We start from the raw sequence: 22,698 nt of genomic DNA, 5'->3' as shown, positions 1-22,698 counted from the left end.
AGTGCGAAGACGGTTTCTTATACATCCATTGTTTGTTTTCTCTTTTGAAGATATAGATGTAGAAGCTAGAACTTGTTAAGTTGCTCTTATGGTCACCAACTTATGTGCGCTATCGATTTCTATATTTTTTATACTGTACTCATGTCCATATTTAAAATGACTTAATAATACATATGTGATTTAGGATTATTTATTGTACAGGAAACCATATGTAGTTGTTGTGGAGGAAGACATGCACAGACGACAGTAGGAAATGCTAAGGAGAGGGGTTTGTGTAGGAGGCAAAGCTTGTGAACTTCCTGTAGTCCCTATTGATATCATTGTATTTCACACAAACTAAATCCTAACTAGTTGGCAAAGTATTGGTGGCCTTCATTTCATCGTCTGTTTTATGGAGAACACAGGTTGGTTCAGATCGGCTACACAGACATTCTTATTAATTTATTTAGTGAAGCTGTGAAGGGTGACACAATTACTGGATGGACAGAATGGGATTCATACAATGACGCTGATACGGTTGAACTAACTGTCAGGGGTAAAGTTTCAATACGACACTGCCCCCTGGTGTTTTACTGACACACCAGCATGAGTGTGACTCGACCTTCACATACACTTTCACCTCCTTCACACACACGAAGAAGTGGACCTTCTCTAATGAAGACTTAGCTTCTTCAAATCAGTATGATAAAAAAATCTCTATGACAGTTGTTCATAATTAACAATGTATGTGGTAACTAAGACGTTTATGACCTCTGGGCAAGTTCTGTTTAAGTACTTGAACACTGCGAAACAGACTCAGTAACAACCACCAAAATTGTAGTATGTTCCATTTGCCTGTATAATTATGTAAAGATTACTAAATTTCTGTAATCTGGGATTTTTTTTGCAATTTTGACTTCTACAGTTTATTCCAATATCTGCTTTACACATTAGATCAACATATTACATAACTTTCCATAATCCTGAAGATGTTTTCTAATTAGGATACCGTACCCAGAGGAGACATGGCACAGCTGTTTGTGTTCTTTATGCCAAAAAAGACAATTCTGCTGGAATTGAATAGTCCTGGACACTTCACTTGGTAATATAGGACACTTGTATTAGGATATAAACAAAATGTAAATTGTTATAGTTATAATTTTCATTAATTAATATTTACATATAAATACTAAATAGCCCTATCTTAAATAAATAAATTAAAAAATATATATAAATCATAAAAATTCAGCAAGCAACAATAACAGATTATTAACTTTGTGTCACCACGGTGTCTCCAGACGACTGTCCCATGTGTTCAGTGAGAACAGTGGGCCAGTGGTGGGTGGCCAATTCTGGTTTTCTCTGGTGAGCTGCACGTTGCTGGTCATGCCATCCTCATGGAGTCTGTTTCTGGACAGTTTGGTTAAAAAACATGCACAACAGTATCCTGCTTGAGGTTATTTTGTAGGGCTCTGGCAGTGCTCCTCCTATATACCGATTCCTGCTGCTGGATTGATGCTCTTCTATGGCCCCGTCCAGCTTTTCTTATGTAACAGCCTGTCTCCATATATCTCCTCTATGCTCTTGAGACTATGTTAGGAGACACAGCAAACCTTATTGCGAGCTCCTGTATGAATATGCCATCCTGGAGTTGCTGGACTACCTTTGCAACCTGCTTTGGCTGCAGGTTGGACCTCATGCTACCAGTAGTGAGAAAGACACTAGCAGATCACAAAACTAGAGAATAATCAGTCAGGAAGGACAAGGAGAGAGCCGCTGTCTGTGGCCACCACAGGTAAAACCAATCCCTTTTTGGGGGTTGTCTTGCTTTTGCCTCTCCATTGCACCTGTTGTCACTTTCATTTGCACCAAAGTAGGTGAATTTGATTCACAATTACTTGTGCTTCCTAAATGGACATTTTGATATCCCTGAAGTTTAAATATAATATTAAATGTTTCCTTTAGTTTTTGTATATAATGTCCTAATCATATTTCAATTTGTTTTGTTAATTTCCTATGCAGCTTTAACATTTTAATAATAATAATAATACATTTTATTTATAGGCGGCTTTCAGAGTACTCAAGGTCACCTTAAAAGGCAGAGATAAAAACACATCAACAAAGAACAATGTATCAAAAACATGTAGTTTTGCAAAATCGAAGACAATCAAATTGAACATGCCTGTTTAAAATTATGAGTTTCTAGATGGGATCTAGAGAGAGAGAATCAATGTGACAAATGTCTGGTGAAAGTGAGTTTCAAAGGCGAGAAGCGAAGCAGCTTAAGGCTATAGATCCCATGATTGTCAAACCGGCAGGTGTTACAGTGAGGTGGATGGAAGAAGAAGACGACATGACTGGTCACCGGTGAAATTGGCACAAGGTGGAGACATAGTACAGTGGAAATAAGAAACCATAAACATAATCTTCCCAACTAAAGAGGAGTGAGACTGGACCTTAACTTGCAGTGAGAACTGATAAGACCAGTCACCCATGGCTGGAGACAAACATCTGACGTGAGGGAGAAACACACAGAAAACAAACTTACAATTGTGATTTTTTAAATAAATCTAAGTAGCACAACAATTAGTACTCCTGTAATGTTGTCTTCCCTCTCAGAGAAAATCACATTAAAGTGACTGACAATCAGATACAAGGATGAACCCTAAATCTGCAATATAGTACTTTCTTTGAGATACATTATTTATAAAAGCCCATGTTTGTTTCTAGGTATTCATTTCAAACGTTGCCAGAGCCAAATGTGTGAGGAAAAGCAACATACACCGCGTTCCACATTATTATGCAAATTGGATTTAAGGGTCATAAACATTCATTTTTTTGTTTTTGAATTAAACTCATGGATGGTATTGTGTCTCAGGGCTATTTGGATGATTGAAATCAATCTCAGACACCTGTGATAATTAGTTTGTCAGGTGAGCCAAATCAATCCAAAAGAATTGCGCGTAATCATCGGACGGTGAAGAAATTTGTCACTGATTCACAGCACAAGCGGGTTCGTTCAGACAAAGGCAAAATAAGGAAGATTTTCTGTCAAACAAATGCGTAGGGTTAAGAGAGCAGCCACTAAAATGCCATTGAATGGCAGCAAACAGAAGTTTGAAGCCACTGTTGCCTCTGGAGTCTCGCGAACTTCAAGATGTAGGATGCTCATGAGGTTTGCAAGTGTCCTTAAACCTGTTATTCGCCCACCCCTAAACCAAGCTCACAAGCAAAAAAGGTTGCAGTGGGCTCAGGACGACATGAAGACTAACTTCCAAACTGTTTTGTTTACGGATGAGTGCCGTGCAACCCTTGATGGTCGTGATGGATGGAGTAGAGGATGGTTGGTGAATGGCCACCATGTCCAAACAAGGCTGAGACGTCAACAAGGAGGTGGCGGAGTCATGTTTTGGGCAGGAATCATGGGGAGAGAGCTGGTAGGACCCTTCAGGGTCCCTGACGGTGTGAAAATGACCTCGGCAAAGTACGTAGAGTTTCTGACTGACTACTTTCTTCTGTGGTACAAAAAGAAGAACCGTGCCTTCCGAAGCAAAATCATATTCATGCATGACAATGCACCATCTCATGCTGCAAAGAATACCTCTGGGGCATTGGCTGCTATGGGCATAAAAGGAGAGAAACTCATGGTGTGGCCCCCATCTTCCCCTGACCTTAACCCTATTGAGAACTTTTGGAGCATCATCAAGCTAAATATCTATGTGGGTGGAAGGCAGTTCACATCCAAGAAGGTGCTCTTGGAGGCTATTTTGGCATCCTGCAAAGACATTAAAGCAGAAACTATCAAAGAAGGGGTCCTATGTTAACATTTAACTTGACCTGTTAAGATGTTATTGATTGAAACTTTTTTTGAGTTCAGTAAATATGACCTCTTAATACTGCAAATTCAACAAATCACAATTTTAAGTTATTCTTGAAACTCTTGGAACACTGAATTTTGAGTTTTTTATTTTTGAAAAAAATACTTTTATTATTGGGAGGTTTGTTCAATAAAATCTGAATTATACTCTAACAGTTTATGACTTGAAAATGATACTGACTGGCTGTAAAATTACTATTTAGGAAAATCTGAGCAAAGTGCAATTTGCATAATAATGTGGAATGCGGTGTAGACATAAGCAGGTTGCTCAAGGGAAGACATTATATTTAGTAGTGAGGGTTATTCTTCCCTATTGGAACAGATGGGGTGTTATTGTCAGCAGTGGGTAACTATGCTGGGATTTCTCAACATCTGTCTACGCCAAGTGTACATCTGATGATTCTGCAATCATGGCATGTATTATAAGAGGGAAGTGAGGGAATTGCAGCCATGGTAAACGGACTGACATCCTAAAGAAGGCAGTGATCACACCTGATTAATTGATTGTTTTTCAGTATTAAGGAACTGAATTTTGAAAAATGCAATTTATTTTCTACTTATAGTTCCATAAATGTATTTCTGACAGTATGTGGAAAACATATGTTCGTTTTGTTGGTCATACTTTATATTGAGGTGAATTACAGTGCTTTTGTTTGGAAAAATTGTGAACTTTAGTTACATAAATTATTCATCATCTTACATAAACCACACAATTGAACCCATAATAAAGAAAATTCAGTTAAATTTAATAGAAAATATTGACAATCAAATTGGCAGGACAAAAACAAAGTTTTCAAACTTAACTGCACAATAGACTGTTTCTAAAAAGCTCTGCACACAAAAAATAAAAAACAATGGTGTATTATTTAAATGTTTAAGGGAAAAATCGAAAGCATTACCAAAGATTAAATGAACTGCCCATTCCGAACAGACAGGTTTAGAAAGGGCACTACACTACTTTTAACCTAAATGTTAACATAAAACAGGCTTCTCCTGGATGATTACTCTTAACTCAAATGTATTCCTACATCAGATATTGTCCCATTTATGTTTTTTCCAGCTGTCACGGTGGAGCTGATTTCATGTAGAGTTGCTGTGTCTGCCTGTTGAGTACTATTTGTGCATTTGTTTGAGGACATATTTTGTCATTACACCTTTCAGGTCTATAAGGAAGCGGTTTAATGACTATTGAGCACTCATGGGTCAGAACATTACAAATATTCTTAGAGATGAAATACAACAGCAGGATGAACACCTACACTTCTGGAACAATTGAAGAAGTTTATTTTCAGGGTAAGGAAAGTAACTAAATCAGAGCAAATTACTATTGTCCTAACCCATTTTGACATGGGCCTATGATTTCAAAGGTTGCCTCGGTTTGAAACCTCTTGGTCCCAGTCAGTGTCAAGAACGTCATTGTTAATCTCAACCGAGTCAAACAGGGACAGTCCAGAGAATGCACCTTTGGAATCATTAACAATACTTGGTGGAGGGCCCATCTTAAAACACCTTCTCTTCTTCAAATTGACTGTGCTTTCATACTCAAGATCACCATTCATCACTGTCTTTGCAGAATGTACCGTCTCTCTCTGCTTTGCTTCAAAATTTGTTGGTGACTCTCTGCCTTGCTTTCTTTTTAAAAAAAAATGTTCCTCTTCAGTTGGAGGATTTATTTCCACTTGCATTGGAGCAGTAGTCGTGGGTTTAGTTGTGCAGGTGAAAGAGAATCTTGAGAGTTTAGCAAGAGTTGAAGAGGGTATAGTGGACTTTGTGTGGCCTGGATGGAATGGTGTGGAATCGTTGAATTGAGCGCTTGTATTTAAATGTAGGCTGCCAGTAAAGTCATCTTCTATAGTCATATCACTATTGTTGTCTCTGGTTCTTTGTTGCTGACACAGATTTTCTGAATCATTACTGTCCTTAATTCGACCAACACTTTTGCCTTGGGCAGATATTTCCATTCCCAAAGAAAAAACATTCCTATCCAGCTCGACTGATGTGAAACAAGTACTATCTTCAGACCAACACTCAGCCACCTCACTTTTTCTACTGCACCTACCTTGCACAAGACTTTGGAACTTATTCAGTTTTTTCTTTCTTTCAATCTTCTCTGTGTCTGTAGGTGGTCGGGCTAACTCATCATGCCCAACTAATTTCTGTTTACCTATTCTGCTGCCTGTGTAGTCATGGAGACCTCTGCTGCCCAAGTTATCTTCAGTTTGAAAGATAACTTTAGTTTTGTCAGCTTCAGATGAAATATTTTCCCCTTGCGCAGTGCAGATGTTCTTAGTCTCAGTCTGATTTATTTTGTCTTCTTTCTCAAATCTCCTTCGTTTGCCACAGGACTGATTCTTCTGCATTAGGTAATAAGAAGGCAGATTTTTACCTAATGACATTATGGTGCTTCTCTGAGAATCTGGATTCGCATTGAAAACATGATTCACATTTTTACCTTTACTGTCTGAGAACACCACACTGTCTACATGTCCCCGTCCATCCACTTTGTTACACTGCAGATTATTTGACTGATGCTCTCCGAGTCTTCTGTCTCTCAGATTCTTGGAGACCCTCTGAAATACACACCCCAATAACTCTGAATGTTGTTCATCTTTCTGTCTTTCAGGCTGATGTACCTCTTGGCAAACTGAGCTTTTTTCTTTGATGTATTCATTTTTCTCAGTTTTTTCGTTTTCTTCTTTGGATGCAGTGGTAACAGTTCCTTCATGGGTCAATGTTGAGCCTATGTTTTTTTGATAGTCCTCCTCAATTTGACAGGTTGGTTGTTTAATTGCAGTAGTTGTTTCTGCCCCCATCGAGTTTAGTTTTCTGTTCAGGTTTTCTTGAGTTGATGTTAATGTTGGGGTCAAATCATCTGGTGACCCTGATGAAGTGATGGAGTGGAACCAGTCCAAGCCACTCTCCACCGTGGCATCCCCCTTGTAGACACTGGTCATGCCATGGACGTGTGTTTGGTTGTGGGGTTTAGTGTCCCTGGGGTGACGCTGGTAATAAGCAGTATGTGAATCACACTTGGAGGCATTTGAGGTGTAGCTTGTTACCCTAATGAATAGAGAAAACTACTGAGGTATAGGAAGGAACCGTAATACAATCATCTTTTAGGGAATTCAGAGGTCACATAAGATAAAATGTTAATTTAAATTATGTTTAATGCTCATCAAATTCAAAAAATCAGCACACATAGTAAAGTAGTATAAGGTATAAGTAGTTTCAAATGTCACACTCAGTCTCTTCTGACACTACAAAAGTAACAAGCAGTCAGTTACTCACCTGGCCAGTCTATCCATCTCCTTCTGAAGGAGCAGTGGCAGGTTCAGCCCTTCCAGTAGTACCTGAGACTGAGCTTCATACTGCTGACCAGGGTCCTCAGGGAATGAGGTCAGAAGTGCATTTACATTACCTAGCAGAGCACCGCCCTAAGAGAGGAGAGTTGTTACTGACTGCCAATGAGTACAAGCAAGTCTTCTTGTTTTAACCATGAACGACAAGAACTTGATTCAAAGTCAAATTGTATGCCTTTTAAGACCTTTTTAGGATCACAATAAATTAAATTTAAGACTCAAAAACTATTTCTTTTATAGAGTAGAAAATGTATTTAAAACTATTAATAAACTAAATAAAACGTCAGAATAATGACATCAAAATAACAACAACTGGATTGAATAAGACCCCCTAGCGAAAGTGTAAGACGAACACCTTACCACTGAGCTATGAATCTGCCCATAGTTTGAATATGTGTGTGAATACAAAAAACAACATTGTCTTTCATTTGAAAACGCAGGCGCTCCTGGAAGCAGCATTTAGCCAAACACACATGCAGTGATACCAGCCTTTGCTAACACAGACACACAGCACGGAGCAGGGATACCTGTCATAAGTAATTAGAAGCGCTTTTTGACAACCAGAGGATTATAATTATTACAGAGGAAACCGGACATAGTGATGACAGATACAGTGATAAACCATTTATATGGATCAAAGAGCTTTGTCAGTTACTTACTGCTCCTTTCTGTGTCTATCATTCCTGCTGTGCAGTGCCAACCGAATCAAGCCAATTCGAGCTTAACCGTGTGCGCCCCGCCATCTTCTCTGACACATTAGTTGAATTTACAAATTCTGTTGTTTTGACCCGGATGACACCGGTTTGTGTGTGTGGGTAAACGTCTCAACGTAAGAGAGTGTCAGTGTGAGAGACGGACTGAATTAATGTATGGATGCACAGCTATGAGTTAAGATTTTACTAATTTAAGAAAAGTATCTATCATTTTGTGTTAATCAGTTTTTTGGTAGCGATTAGAGAAGTTAGCTGAGTCGGTGTGTGTGTCTTTGTGTGTGTGGGTGTTTGAAACTGCTATTACCATTCCCTCAAGGTCTTGGACTTTCATACAAAAGCCTGGGACAAACGTGATCAAAATATGCGGTTTCCAATTATTATTATTAGTGAATTGTTACTATTTAGGTTTTTATTGTAACTTTAACTTGTAACATGGTTGTTTTTACCATTACTCTAACAACAGTACTGTAACAGCTGGACCTAAGTCAAAAAGTTTTGTTAAAAATTGGAAGAAGAAAATATACAAAAGAACGTCAAAAGCCATTCACCTCCCCTCTTTCCCAACACCAATCCAAATGTTAATGTTGGGACAACTATCAGTACATTTGTTCGATCATTTTAAATATATTTAAGAGTGATAAATATACAAATATATGGTTAAACAGGATGGGTAAATACCTTCTTAATACATATTTTTCTCAGGGAGGCAAATATTAAATAATCATGGAAAATCTATTGATAATTAGTTTTTGTTTAGCAAAGAAGCTTTTTTTTTTTTTTCCTTACCTGCATTGAGCACTCCATGACAGAGACAGCCATGACAGCATCCTCTATGGTCACTGTCTCTCTGTACATAAGCCTGGCATGTGCTGCAATGTTAAAAACATTTATGTGATCATATAAATATGCTGGTTTTAGCTCTTACATTTAAAGAAATTAAATTAGTTGACTTGGGTTAGTTAGAGCACTTTTCACAATTCCTCTAATCCTAACCTCAAGAATCGAACATATTTCAGTAAGATCACATTACACATTACTTTACATGTCATTTAGCTGACGCTTTTGTCCAAAGCGACTTACATTTTTAGTACACTCAACATTTTATGTGGGGCCATTTAAGGGTTCAGTATCTTGCCAAAGACACTTAGGCATGCAGATGGGAAAGAGTGGGATTCGAACCAGCAACCCTCTTGTTGCAGAACACCCGCTCTATCCCCTAGGCCACGCTCTCCCATTAGAGTGCATTCAGCAACAGTCTCAAGAATTTCCTGCTCCAACCTGGTGCTACCATCTGTATCAAGTTATCCAATCACAAGTGGATAGCTCTAAATACAGGTTTGCCTGCAACCAAGTAAAACTGAGATCCTACATTAAGAAACTACATTAAGCGGTGGTCTGGGATAAATAGGTCCACATCTCTAACGCGCACGCAAGCACCCACGTGGTTGGCGATAATTAGTGCAGTAGAACATAAAATGGATAATCTCCATCTTGTCCTATGTTCTGAAATGTGACAGCGTTTAGTTTATAAAGGCATAGAGGTGGAAGCTGTGTATAGGGGTTAGGGGTGCAACGATTAATCGACAAAAATCGATGACAAAAACTGTTGCCTTGTTTTTCGTGCCGTACAACTGAACCAAACGTCGTTTTACCGGAGGTGCTGGTGGAATTAGCTGAGAAGTGAGCCATCTCGCTCCCTTCCTTTCTCTGAAAGTCGCGCATGTGCAATAGCGACAAAACATAGACCAATGGCGGTGTCCGTCACAGCACCATCACTTACCAGAAAGTCAAAAGTATCGGAGAATTTCAACCTCAACATAGCCCGAAAAATAAATACCTGCAATATATGTAAGGCAGACCTTGCTTTCCATGGAAGCAGGACCCGAGCATTCCAAGAGGAAGCACGTTTGACCTTGAACGTAGTAGATGCAGACTCGCCTCGGTAAGATAGCCCTTTATCTAGCTTGCTATATAAACAGTTTTCTTGGCAGCTCCCTCAATACTTCTGTGCAGGATTCTACAATCCATAACAAAAATATGGTTTGAATATAGATTTTTTTTTATGAGTTTAAAAGTGTTATGTTATCCTATTGCCTGACAAACTTGTTTTTTAATCACAATCACGCAGAAGACTATAGTTTTGTTGATGTTGTTATTGCTGCTACTTTCCCTGTCCTTTTGTAAACAGAAATAAATGGATACTTGATTTATTATTTATTTTTAGTATCAACACTTGGCCTGTTCTTGATTCCCAGGAAAAAGGGAAACTAGCGGTACTTAAATGAACAGTATGCCTGTCCTTGGATTTAAATGGACAAAAACTGAATTTGTCTTTGTTTTTGTATCAAGTGTCGACCTATATCGTTTTTATTTTCAGTCATAAAATGCCACGAACAACCTCAAGCTAAATTTAGAAGATGATGGCTAAATAAGAGCAATTGACAATTTGTGTGATTCATTATCCGATTAGTCGATTAATTACTTCAATAATCGATAGATTAATCGACTATCAGAATATTTGTTAGTTGCAGACCTAGCGGTGTATAGCTCACCTGGTAGAGCTACCACCAAAACGAGGCAACACCTCTCTTGCAGTGGCCTGGGTTCAAGCAGCAAAGGGAACCCCGGCCCTTTGATGCTTGATCTCCCCATTTCCTCCCCACAGCCACCTCCCTGTGCTATCAAAATTAAAGACCATCAAAAATATGCTCTTAACGTACTCTCATGTCTGCCTGTATCGTTTATTACAAGGCTGAACCACTTGATGATGTGAAGGCGAACTGAGTTATGTCCCTAACGTCCTCCTCAACACCTGCTAACATCCACTGGTATTCAGTAACTTAAATTGTGCAGAAGACCTTCAAAGATACAAGGGATATTCACCATTTAATCCAATATTAAAAAATGACTGATACTCAAAGAGATTTAGTCAAATTGTCATGCTCACCTTCAGCCAGTCGGCTTAGACTCTCCAGCATGCGGATGGTGGTGCGAGCAGCATTGCGGCCATCACTTTGTCTCTGCAGCTGGTAATAACGTGTCAGGATGCTGTTGGCCTCGTCAGACACCTGTGGCTGCAGGCGTTTAATCGCACAGAAGTAAGCCTTCATTTTGTCCATGGGCCACAGGCTGGAAGACTCAGCAGCCAGTTCTGAGAGAAAACAACACCACTGACATTTCATGATATTGAATGCTTTGAAATATCCAAAAAGTTTTTAGATGGAACTTATCAAAAATCAATATGAAGAATTATTATTCATTATTGTCCTATTCAGTCATATTTTCACATTTCATTTTTGAAAGCACAAGCTGTACCTCTGTCCTCCAGAATAAAAGAGGAGATAGTGTGGTCCCACTCTGCATTTCTGGTGTCCAGCAGAACAAGGACCAGGTCAAAACGACTCAGCAGAGGACTGGCCAGAGCTACATTCACAGACAGTGGCTCATTTGGATTGTACTGGCCTTTAGGGTTGGTAGCTGCCAGGATGGTGCAGCGAGTGTTCAGCTTACAAACCATACTTGAAGAAAGACAAGAGAATTTAGAGGAATAATAGGTAAACATCTAGAAAAGAGTGGAAAACGGTCCATGCAAAAACAGATTAGACAAATACAGGATTTTCAGTTTATCTCTACAATATAGTTGTGGAGTACTGGGTGAAGATAATGATTGTTTCTTGCCTAAAGACTGTGTTGTCCTCCCAGAACAACATCTTGGCTGTATAGAACACTGGCTGTATGTAAAATCTGGGGCTGGGCAGTACGTAGACTTTTTAAAATACATTAAGATATTTTCAAAAGGGGTAAAGGTTTAGGTAGTCCTCTTTATATCAAGATAAAGCTGTGCTTGGTCCTTACATATCTCCTGAGGAGAAGAAAAGAGTCTCCTCTATAACATACTACATTCAACCCCACCCCCACTCTCATGTTAACAACATCACAAGGTCCCCCACTGGCACCCCGTTCTCTTCAAAGATGAGAGCAGGTTCACACTGAGCGAATCTGGAGACACCTTCATAAACCTGCTAACATCATCCAGTATGACTGGTTTTGTGGTGGGTCAGTGATGGTCTGTGTAGGCATATCCTGTGAGGGTCGCACAGAGATCCAAGTCATGGCCATCGGTACCTCGCACAGAGATCCATGTCATGGCCACTGGTACCTTGACTGCTGTTAGGTCAATGGAGGAAATCCTTAGAACGATTGTCAGACCTTAAGCTGGTGCAGTTGACCCTGGGTTCATCCTGTTGCAAGACAATGCCTGGTCTCATGCGGCCAAAGTGTGAAGGCAGTTCCTAGATGATGAAGGCATTGATGCCATTGACTGGCCCTCACGTTCCCTGGACCCGCCAAGTACCACTACAGACTGTCCAGTAGCTCACTGATGCCCTGATCCAGGTATGGGAGGAAATCCCCCAGGACACCATCAACTAACTCATCAGGAGTACCTCCAGATGTTGTTGGGAGTGCATACAGGGACCTGGGGGCCTTACACACTACTGAGTCACATTATGCAAGTTGGATCAATCTGTGATTGAAATCATTTACCTTGATTTTGTTGTGGTTTTGAATCCAGCCCTGAATGTAAAATAATTTAGATTTTTCATATACCGTTGTATGTCATTTTGTTCTCAACAAATAATACAATATATATCAGTAAAGATTTTATACTTGAATAATTTGTTCATCAAGATTTTACTTATTTAGTCATGGGAACAGGACAAATAACTTCAGAGATTCATATCTCATGACCACAGTGATATGAACCCTAACCCTGTCTCTGACTCCGAGGATACACCGTTATTGAAGCTTTTGAAATTAATAGTCAAGAAAAACATTTGGACCCATATTCGTGCGCATTTAGTATTTTGGTGAAAGGATGTCTGACGCATATAGAAGCAGCAAGAGATTGAGATGTACTGGGCGGGGGCATTAAAATGGTTTAATCTTACCCCTATCCTTCCCCTTAAGGAGAGTGCACACTGCGGCAGACTATAGTGTAGCTTTAGGGGGGGGGGGGGGGCTACTAGAAGGTAAAGCTATAAACTTTCTATCTACCGTTAAAAAATTTGAAAATGTCATGGATTCCAAAAAGGGGGGAAAGGTCAAAGTAACTAAACTTGGATTCAAGTATGGGTGGGACCTTGCCTGGCAACAGCAGGCAAGTGACATGACCGCACGAAAGCCACTGCGTCCCAGCCAACGCACATACAAAGGGGCACTTGCTTGGGACTCAACAGATAGGATGATGGAGCATATTCCTCTGTCTATCGGGTGGCGCTGGAGAAGGCTTGATGATTATGGCTCCCAGGTCTGGATACAGCTGTGAAAATGTATGTTAAATCTTATGACATTTGAAATAGAGGGACTACTTCCGTTTTCAGTAGGTGGCGCTGTTGAGCCATTTTGCCTCAGCTGCAAAATATTCTCCTTTGGGTGTACTTACGTAGGTAATCTCATCATACATGTCAAGTTTGAGGCAGAGTGGCACATCTGCAGTGACATAACAACCACTTACTGTGGCATTCAAGCGCACAGCAGCTAGATTCTCCCCAGAGGCAGGCTGTCCCTGCTCCCCGGTCGGCTAAGAAGATAGCGCCCCCTACTCCTGTTCCTGTTCCCAGGTCGTTGGATGTGACGTCGATGCCCCTTCCTGGTCCTACGTTGATGACACAAGCTCTGTTCCTGGTCCCGTGTTGGACAGGATGTTGACACCAGCCGCTGTTCCTTGTTCCTCGGCAGCCGTAAGGCAGACCAAAGCCCCGGTTCCTGGTCCATTCTTGGCTGTGATGTTGACTCTTGATCCTGATCCTGTTCGGTAACATCCAAGCTCGCCCCTGTTCATGGTCCCACGTCAACACCAGCCCCTGTTCCCCCATCGGCAATGAGACCAACATTCATTCCACTGGTCCAATCCTCCCTGCTAACACCTTCTGCTGTGGATTGGAAAGGTCAGAGCTTGCTCTGTAGAGAAAGATCAGTTCATCCTTCTTGTTGGCCAGTGAGCATACATTCACCAGGTTGTTTGACAGCTTCGCAGTTCGAAAACCCCAGTGAAACCTTCAATACAAAATTGGTGAAAAAGTTTGAGCCGTGGCTGGTTGGAGGTTTGGGATTTTATCTCTGCTGAATGTGATCAGAGACTGAGAACTGAACAAACCATCAAAAACAGATAGAATAGGAGCGAAACACCGAGGCATTGGTCTGCGGCACCATCCAATCGAACAAGCACACACATAGTGCAAAGGGACACACACTCCCAACTTCACTCATCTTTAAAATTTGCTTTTGTGTGGTATTTTAAGACTCATCAGTTATATGTTTAAAGTTTCAGTAAGGGTCTTGGTGACAGCTAATGAAACTGCAAACTGATTGCTTTGAATTGAAATATGCATTAAGTCGTTGTGTTTACGATGTTCAAGCGAGAAAAACAGCATTTCATGGCCTCTTTCTGATTCTTCTATTTTTTCACTCTAATTTTCATTCTGGCCAGTTCCATTGAAAATCTTGGGTCAGGGCTCTGATGAAAGATGAGCAATTTGGAGCCAATTGGACAATGTCCAGTGGAGTTGCAAAAACTTCATTTTCATGCTGATCAGTGGATGGCGCTGTTACTATCACTACATAAAGACTAATAGATCCTTTCAGGTCGGGACTCTGATCAGAGGTGAGAATTGATGTTTATTGTAAACCAGCCAGGAGCAGTGCTTCAAAGTATAAAACATGTCCCTTTCTTTCGCCAGCAGGTGTTGCTGTAATGATGAGTCAATATTGACATGTAGATCTGATCAGGCCAGGACTGTTATCGTGTGTAAGAGGTTTGAGGCTGATTGGACAATGGAGATATAATAAAGCTCTCTTTTTTGTCGAATTATCAAAATTTGACACCACGCCACAGTCAGACTGTATGACGTACACTAAAAATTAGAGGTAGTTTTAATCTACATGAGTCAAGATGACACCCACTGATCTGATGAGAGCTCTAGGATGAGTTTGTGAAAATACCACGTGTGCCAATTAATGCAAAATAGCAGACTTCCTGTCTTGTTCGTAGTGATATGATACATGTCCCTACCGATTTTTGTGTACGTCAGTCAATCATGGTGCTAGGGTTGCTCTTTAGGGGGTGCTGTTCAGCTATTTTGCCACGCCAATTCCTTATAAATCATTTGAAAAGCTTGAGGGAGACTGCTGTTACACAAATAATGTTTAAGGGAGATTTAACAATTAACATGCATGTGAGATATAACCTTTTGTTTTGATGGCAAGTCATTGACATTTCACGATACGGTCACACCATCTGACGAAAACCTAAACTTTTAATACCCTTCAATTCTTTGCTTTATCGCCCGCAGATCCGGGCCCGCTGTGGCTGCACCATGGATTATGATTTGTGGATCGCGCATCAGAGGTCGCAATGATGGATCCAGTACGGCGGATTCTATATCGTGCGGGCTGATCGTAGTGGTAATGGCGGATCCTGTGTTGCGTTGGCATCATATAATTGTGGTGGACCATGACCGAGGCGGCGGCTGATGATGGATCCTAATAAGCGGCAGTGGACAATGATTGTGGACTATAGTGGCATCTGATCTGGATGGCGGATCATGATCTTGCTGGTTGCTGACCATAGACTATGATTGCAGCAGGACTGCTTGAAATATAGTATTGAAGTTATCCTTCAAAATGTTTACCCTCATCAGTGCTGCTAAAAACTTTAATCTTTATGATGTTTTCCTACACCTGACATCTATTGCACTTCTGTCCGTCCTGGGAGAGGGATCCCTCACATGTGGCTCTCTCTGAGGTTTCTACGTATTTTTACCCCGTTTAAAGGGTTTTTAGTAGTTTTTCCTTACTCTTGCTGAGGGTTAAGGTCGGAGGATGTCACACCAATGTTAAAGCCCTATGAGACGAATTGTGATTTGTGAATACAGGCTATACAAATAAAATTTGATTGATTGATTTAATATCCTTGTTAAAATGACTCTGGCTGAATTTGAAGTTGATCAGATGAAATTTCTAGGAGGGAGTTCTTTAAAATGGCCAAAATTGCAACTATATCCAAAATGTCAAAATTACTGTTGCGTTAGTCAAATTGGTGTCAGGATACTCGTGTGTTCCAAATTTCTTGAAGATTGGTTAAACCAGACATAATTGTTGCATTTTAGGGGTGGCATTTGAGCCATTTTGCCACGACCATTTCCAATTACTCCAGAATAAATACATTTTCACCATGCCTGACAGCAAAGTTCAAGCCGTCACGAATGCATGTCATTTGCAGGAAAAATCTATAGGTGCATTGATGCTGCATTATTGCATAAAATAGATTACTTGAATGTGTGGAAAAGCATACCCAGCTTTGGCCACACTTATAGACTGTTGCTCCATAGCTTCATGAATGCTGATGCGGTCATGTTCCTTGATGCTGTTGAATTCATCGATGCAGCACAAACCACCATCTGACAGGACCAGAGCTCCTGCCTCCAGGTGCCAATCACCTCCATCCTTCACTGCTGCAACCGTCAGTCCTTCAAAAAAGTGGCATATGTGTCAACATATCTAGTTAATCCAGTGAAACGTAAACAGTTAGGTTAACACTTAGGGCAGAGTTAAAAAAAATCGTTTCAGCACCCTTGTGATCCCTTTAACTACCGTTAAACATGATATATACTCTTTTTTTTAAAGACACATTTTTTTCAAGGCAAGTTTCAAATTGCAATTCCTCCACTGTGTGACTAATAAATAAAAAAAAAAATCCATCCTTATGATAGATATAAAATATTCATTAATGTTCTATTTTACCCCTTTAAATGCCCCATTGCCTTTTCATGTTCACCTGATACAAGCATAGTTTCATATGCAAAACAAACAAACATAGCAGCACTTTTCATATACCAAATGCTAGGAGGAAATATAGGTATATTATATTTTTTTGATTACCAAAGCCTTAGATATGTCGATGATTAGAAACACACATTCACTCACAGAGAAAGTTTAGCATGATGTAAATCATACACAAAAAAATAAAATTTAATTTGTTACATTCATTTTATTGTTAAAACTGCTTGTTCATGTGCACATGCATGTTTCTGAGTGTGAGGGGTTGAATTGGTGATGGTGTATGCATGGGTTTTTGAGATGTAGAGAGGAATTCTAACACATACACAAACGCCTGGCGCACGGACGCACGCAAAATTGAAGTGCTCATTTATACCTAACATAAACCCAATGACCACATAAGAAAGTTCTGATATGTCACTGTTATAGGCAACATAGGTGGTTGCCTTGGGCGCAAAATGCAGAGAGATTTATCATGACGTGAAACATGCTATGTTAACTAATGCAGTAACGTCCCACCATCCTCAAACCCCGGAAGCACCCCCGTGAAGCGCATCGAAAAGCTGTCCGCAGACAATCTGCAGCGATTGTTTCAGTTTTATTTTTTTCTCTCTCTGCAAGCGAATTCGCCCAGAAAACACGCCGATTTTATACAATATAAGACATATTATATATGATATAAATTATGAAATATGCATCCTGTACTTTTGATTTCCCTGCTGTTCCTATGGAGTTTCAATTCCCTGATTATTGCCCCTACATGATGAAATAATTATAATCTTTAATTATATACTTATCCCACACATTTAGCAATCGTGTCTAAACACACACACACAAGCACACAAGAGTTTGGGTGGCTATCGGCTTGCGTAGGTCTGTGAAGACCATCATCCTTTAACCCCGAACCGGTGCAGAGAAATGCGCTTCCGTCGTGAACAGCCAGGCGGCTGCTTGTACAAGAATTGGCGCTTCCGCCTCTTGTATGTCCCCAAAATTTACGCTGCAGAGTTAGACTGTGGTCACAGTCAAATCCCCAAAGATAGATAAAAAAATAATTAAAATTATCGGGCGCAGAATTCAGAAAGGGTTGCCTGAGCTAGCTAGATAGATTTCAGACTCTTTTTATATATTTTTATAATTATTTATAGCCTACATTTTTATGTGCCTGTGTGTGCATCTGGTCACAGTCCAAACATTTTTAGGGATGCATATTCTGAGATTAAGTGAAATAAATAATCTATAGCATTTCCTAATGTTTTATATATGCATATTTCAAACCTTGTTTATATTGCATTAAAATTCAGACTCCAAATGGATTCTGATGTGCATTTTCTAAACAGCATTTTAAAATAATAGTTTTATACTTGTTTTATTAACTAATTAATGTAGCCTCTAGTGTGAAGGAAGGAATTTTAATTTGCATTTGTGTGTGTGTGTGTGTGTCTGAGCACCTGTGTATGTCCTTATGTGTGGTAAAGGCTCATGTTGAGCATCCTTGATATTCCAACAGGTTCTTTGATGAAGTACTAACAAGGGACTTCAGCCTCGCCATCTACCTATTCTCCACCAGCCCCCAGTGACCAAGGTGAGACAGCTTATCTATCAACCTCAAACCAACCAGGTCCCTGTTACCACAGTGACCCAACCTCTCCATCTACCTCTTGGCAATTTCATTTTCATTTCGATTTCATTCATGAAACACCAAGTCCTCTGGCTACTTCCACTTGTACTAGTGCTGTAGAGGTCCCTAGCTGCTCATATGCATCCAGAGTGCCACCATTTGCTGCTGTAAAGACCACAGGTTATTCTACTTCTCAATCTATCCCTGTTGTTGGTGAGCCTGTCAAACCACAACCAATGGATGCTGCTGATTGGCCTGTCCTCTCTGATAAAGACAGAATTAGTCATCAGAGGACCTTATAAGGTTGAACGGGATAATATTTTACATAAAAGAGAGGATGGCAGTGTTGCCATCGTCATTACTTTACTCAACATTAGTCAGTGGTGAGAACCTAATTAGAAGCTGGCTTATCCACTCCAAGAAAAAAAGCTATCTGTTTTGCTGCAAGTTGTTTTCACAGAAGTATTTTAAACTGGTTAATGAAGGACTTAATGATTGGAAAAATGCCACCCAGGTTTAAAAATCCCATGAAAGTAGCCCTGAGCCAAAGAATTGGATATTCGCCTTGAAACTGGACAGACGATAGACAACCAGGCAATGGCACTCATTGTAACAGAGAGGAAGAGGTGGCATGGTGTGCCTAAAAAGAATCAGGCCCTGAGAGGATCCACGGACACACTCTATCACCCCAACAATTCAAAGAGGTGGAGCTAATTGCCAAATTATAAACAGTTTTAAAACAGAATTTACAGATGCTTGAGAGGGGAGTACACAACATGGCAACATACTTTGGAAAGAACTTGCAAACTGAATTAATGAGTGCCATTAGTGGGAAGATCATGGAGGCAATTGAAGGTGAGATCAAACTCAGCAAGTATTTTATAATAATACTGGAATGCACCCCAGACATAAGCCATACTTATGAGCAACTGTCAGCTATATTTGTGCCATGTGCAGCTCAAACATTTAACCTGATGGTGGCAGCTGCTGCATGAAGTGATTATTTCTTTTGGCTACTTACATAAGATGTTCACTCTATTATCAGCATCCATTCAGAGATGGTCCATCTTAAAAAATCCTGTTAAAATGAAATTGAAGTCATGGACAGAGACTAGGTGGGAGAGCCGTGTTAACAGTGTGGAGGCAGTAAGTTACCAGGTTGAGAGATGCTCTGCTGGAGGTCAGAGAGAAGGGAACAGATCCCGCAGTAAGAATTGAGGCCAAGGCGTTAGTTGAGGAAATTGGATTCCGTTAGCTTCTCCATCTGCTCAGTTGTCTGGTTCAGTGAGTAAGTTGATGCAGTCTGCCTCTATGCAACTGGATTATTATAGATTTGTAGATCTGTTTGGAAAGATAAAATGTTCCTAATAAATTACAGACTCAACGTCTTTGCTTCATCTCAGGTTTCAGCTAGAGAGAAGCGTGAGGACATGAATGTGGATGCAGTCCTGAGAAAGAAGACGCTACAGTCCACTTGCAGACAATTCATATACGAATGTCAAGATGAGCCGGAAGAAGAGAGGTTCAAGACCTTGGGTGAGGTTAAGCAGGTGTTTGGTGTGCTTGTAAACTTCTCCGATATGACAAATGCAGAGATGGAGCAGAAATGTGAAGCACTGGGCAGCACTTTAAGTTAACTTGGACAGTCAGACATAGATGGAAAACAAATTGCCCTGGAAATGAAAAGTTTCCTAGATTTAACATCAACCAATATGACCACCATAGAGATCCTTGATTTTTCACAATAAGTGACAGAAAGAGATCTACCCAAACATGTGGGTGGCACTCAGGATATCTGGGACGATCCCTGTGTCTGTGGCAGCTGCAGAGGAGTTTTTCAAAGTGGCAATCTGAAATATCGCCAAGGGCTCCAACATTGCCAGGGACGGCCCTGCGTGATCTGCCGAGTGTAAGATGGTGCCACGAACAGCTGCCTCTGTGTCTCGGTGTGCACTTCTGTGTTTGTTTTCAGTATTTAATTCTGTTCATTGCGACCCAACTCTGATTATTTTCACAATGGAGGTGCTTCTTAACATCAGTGACACAACACCATCTGATTTATGTCCCAACTTTCTCGCCTCTTCCGTGGATTTAGTGAACTTACTCATCAAAGGTGCTGTGGTCCTCGGCCACTCAGCAAGACTGAGGCAGAGACGGAGAGGACAGCGCGCTGCGGCCCTGGTGCGCTTCAGGGAGACAGGATTACGCTCACCTCTCCTGAGTATACTACTCTCCAATGTCCGCTCACCGTGCAATAAGATGGACGAACTGCGCCTTCTCATCCGGACAAATAGAGACTTTTCCCTTTCTTCTGTTTTGTGTTTTACGGAATCGTGGCTGACCGAAGCTACACCAGACTCCGCCGCACAGCTGTTGGGTGCGGACCGCGACCCGATCCACTCACGCAAGGCAAAAGGTGGAGGGATTTGTTTCTATATAAACCATGGATGGTGCAGCGACATAAAAGTACAGTCCTGTTTGTTAGGAATTCAATATTTTAGCTAGTGTGTCTGACTGAACTCTATGCAAAAAGTTCGGAGGGTGGGGGCATGAACAGTTTGGGCCAGATAAATGGCCTTCACACAAATTATTTACTAATAACCTCTCCTTCCTAGTATTTAATCTTGAAATTAGAATGTGTTTGCGCCACATTGTTGTTTCGTTGTTTTGGTTTAGTTGTTTGATGTCTGTACAAACAGAACGTACAGCCGATATAGCAGGAACATAATATTCTTAACTCCAATTGTCAACACCACTGGCCCACATTGCATCAGCTGTGTCAAGGCCTGTCATGAAGAGAACATTTCGCTTAACAACTATCAGACTAGTGAGCCTGGGAGTGGCTCCTGGTCACTTCCTTATTCTAATGCCAAGAGGATGGACTACCTACTGTTATAATATATACAGACGCCGGCTGTTTTAGAAGTTCGGATGCGACTCGAGACTGTCCGGGACTACTAGAGTGCCGGGCAGTGTGTTGGATGCCTATTGCTATGCCGAACTTTTTATACCCTGTCATTGCTTCCAAAATATATACTTGATTTGACCAAAACGAGTTAGTCTCTTCTCATATTTAGGATAAACGACCACGCAACGACATGTTCTCCTGACCTGGAAACTTTTTTCATCCGCTCTACTCTCCCTGTGAATTCACCTCTTTTATCGTGGCCGGGATTTACATTCCACCCCAAGCTAACGTGCGCGAGGCTCAACATCAACTCACGGAGCAGGTACTATGGGTGGAGAGAAGGAGAGAGAATACGTATTCCCCTTTTATTGTCCTTGGGGACTTTAATAAGGGGAACTTATCTCATGAACTCCCCAAATACAAAGTTAGTCAAATGCCAGTCTAGGGGGGAGAATACTCTGGAACACTGCTACAGTACCATCAGCAAGGCGTATCATGCAGTTTCCCGCGGTGCTCTGGGTCTATCCGACTACGCTCATATTCTCCTGATCCTGGCTTACAGACAGAAACTCAATCTTTCGAAACCTGCTGTGCTGAGATCCAGGAACTGGAGCAGGAGAGAAGCTGTGGAGGAGCTGCGTGACTGCCTGGACAACACTGACTGGGACATTTTTACAACTGCTTCTAACAGCCAGAACGAATACACAGATGCTATGACGTCCTAAATCAGCTTCTGTAAAGACAGACGTATTCCGACACGCACCAGGGTGAGTTCCAACAACAACAAGCCCTGGTTCACAGCAAAACTCAAACAGCTTAGTTTGGAGAAAGAGGTGGCCTTCAAGAGTGGGGACACGGATAGGTTCACACTGATTAAATATTCATTTGGCAAGGAGATTAAGGAGGCAAAACGACAGTATTCAAAGAAGCTGGAACAACAGTTTGCAGCCAACGACTCCCCGTCAGTCTGGAAAGGCCTTCGGGTAATCACCGGCTGCAAAACCAAATCCCCCCACTCCGTGGAAGACTTGGAAGAATGGACCTTCTTCGTTGATTACTTACATCGCCACTGCGGCTCCTTGTAGCCTTTGTCTGGCAGACAAATACGCCAGTCAGTGTCGGGTTATGCAAGTGGACATACTTTCGGATCTCTTCTGCCCAACGCTCTTCTATTTGGTCATTATTCATTCTTCTAAATCTTCCGTTGTTTCTGCTGGTATTATGTGGCATGAAACCGGAAATGCGACTCCGGAAAGGATGTAGTTAGCAGACCAATCACATCCCTTGCGGGCTGCGTAAGGCTCGCAGAGCTTTGCCGTATAGTTAGAAAAATGGGGCGACGCATGTAAGCACGTAAGAAGGGATACATAAGCACGTAAGGGGCCCGGAAGGGAAAACGCAGA

General features: G+C 41.0%; 1 protein-coding gene across 6 annotated transcripts in view; it reads right to left on the bottom strand.

Annotated features, from left to right (window-relative positions):
- Positions 1-4,581: 4,581 nt before the first annotated feature.
- The window catches only part of mcm9 (minichromosome maintenance 9 homologous recombination repair factor), a 38,519-nt gene continuing 20,402 nt past the window's right edge, over positions 4,582-22,698 (bottom strand). For 5 of the 6 annotated variants that reach the window (XM_062411527.1, XM_062411528.1, XM_062411531.1 and 2 more), the window contains 6 exons: positions 16,282-16,456; positions 11,244-11,446; positions 10,876-11,079; positions 8,715-8,797; positions 7,145-7,290; positions 4,582-6,916 (listed from right to left, as the gene is read on the bottom strand). In XM_062411527.1, coding sequence (XP_062267511.1) covers positions 5,218-6,916; positions 7,145-7,290; positions 8,715-8,797; positions 10,876-11,079; positions 11,244-11,446; positions 16,282-16,456 — 2,510 coding nt within the window. In that variant the 3' untranslated portion in view covers positions 4,582-5,217. Of the gene's footprint in view, positions 6,917-7,144; positions 7,291-8,714; positions 8,798-10,875; positions 11,080-11,243; positions 11,447-16,281; positions 16,457-19,408; positions 19,466-19,542; positions 19,729-22,698 lie in introns of those variants that run through there. The other variant, XR_009924580.1, reaches the window with a different exon arrangement.

This window comes from Platichthys flesus, chromosome 18, assembly GCF_949316205.1.
Source record: "Platichthys flesus chromosome 18, fPlaFle2.1, whole genome shotgun sequence".
NCBI lineage: Eukaryota > Metazoa > Chordata > Actinopteri > Pleuronectiformes > Pleuronectidae > Platichthys > Platichthys flesus.
Note: the sequence above shows the minus strand (reverse complement) of the source record. Positions and strands in the feature narration are given on the sequence as shown.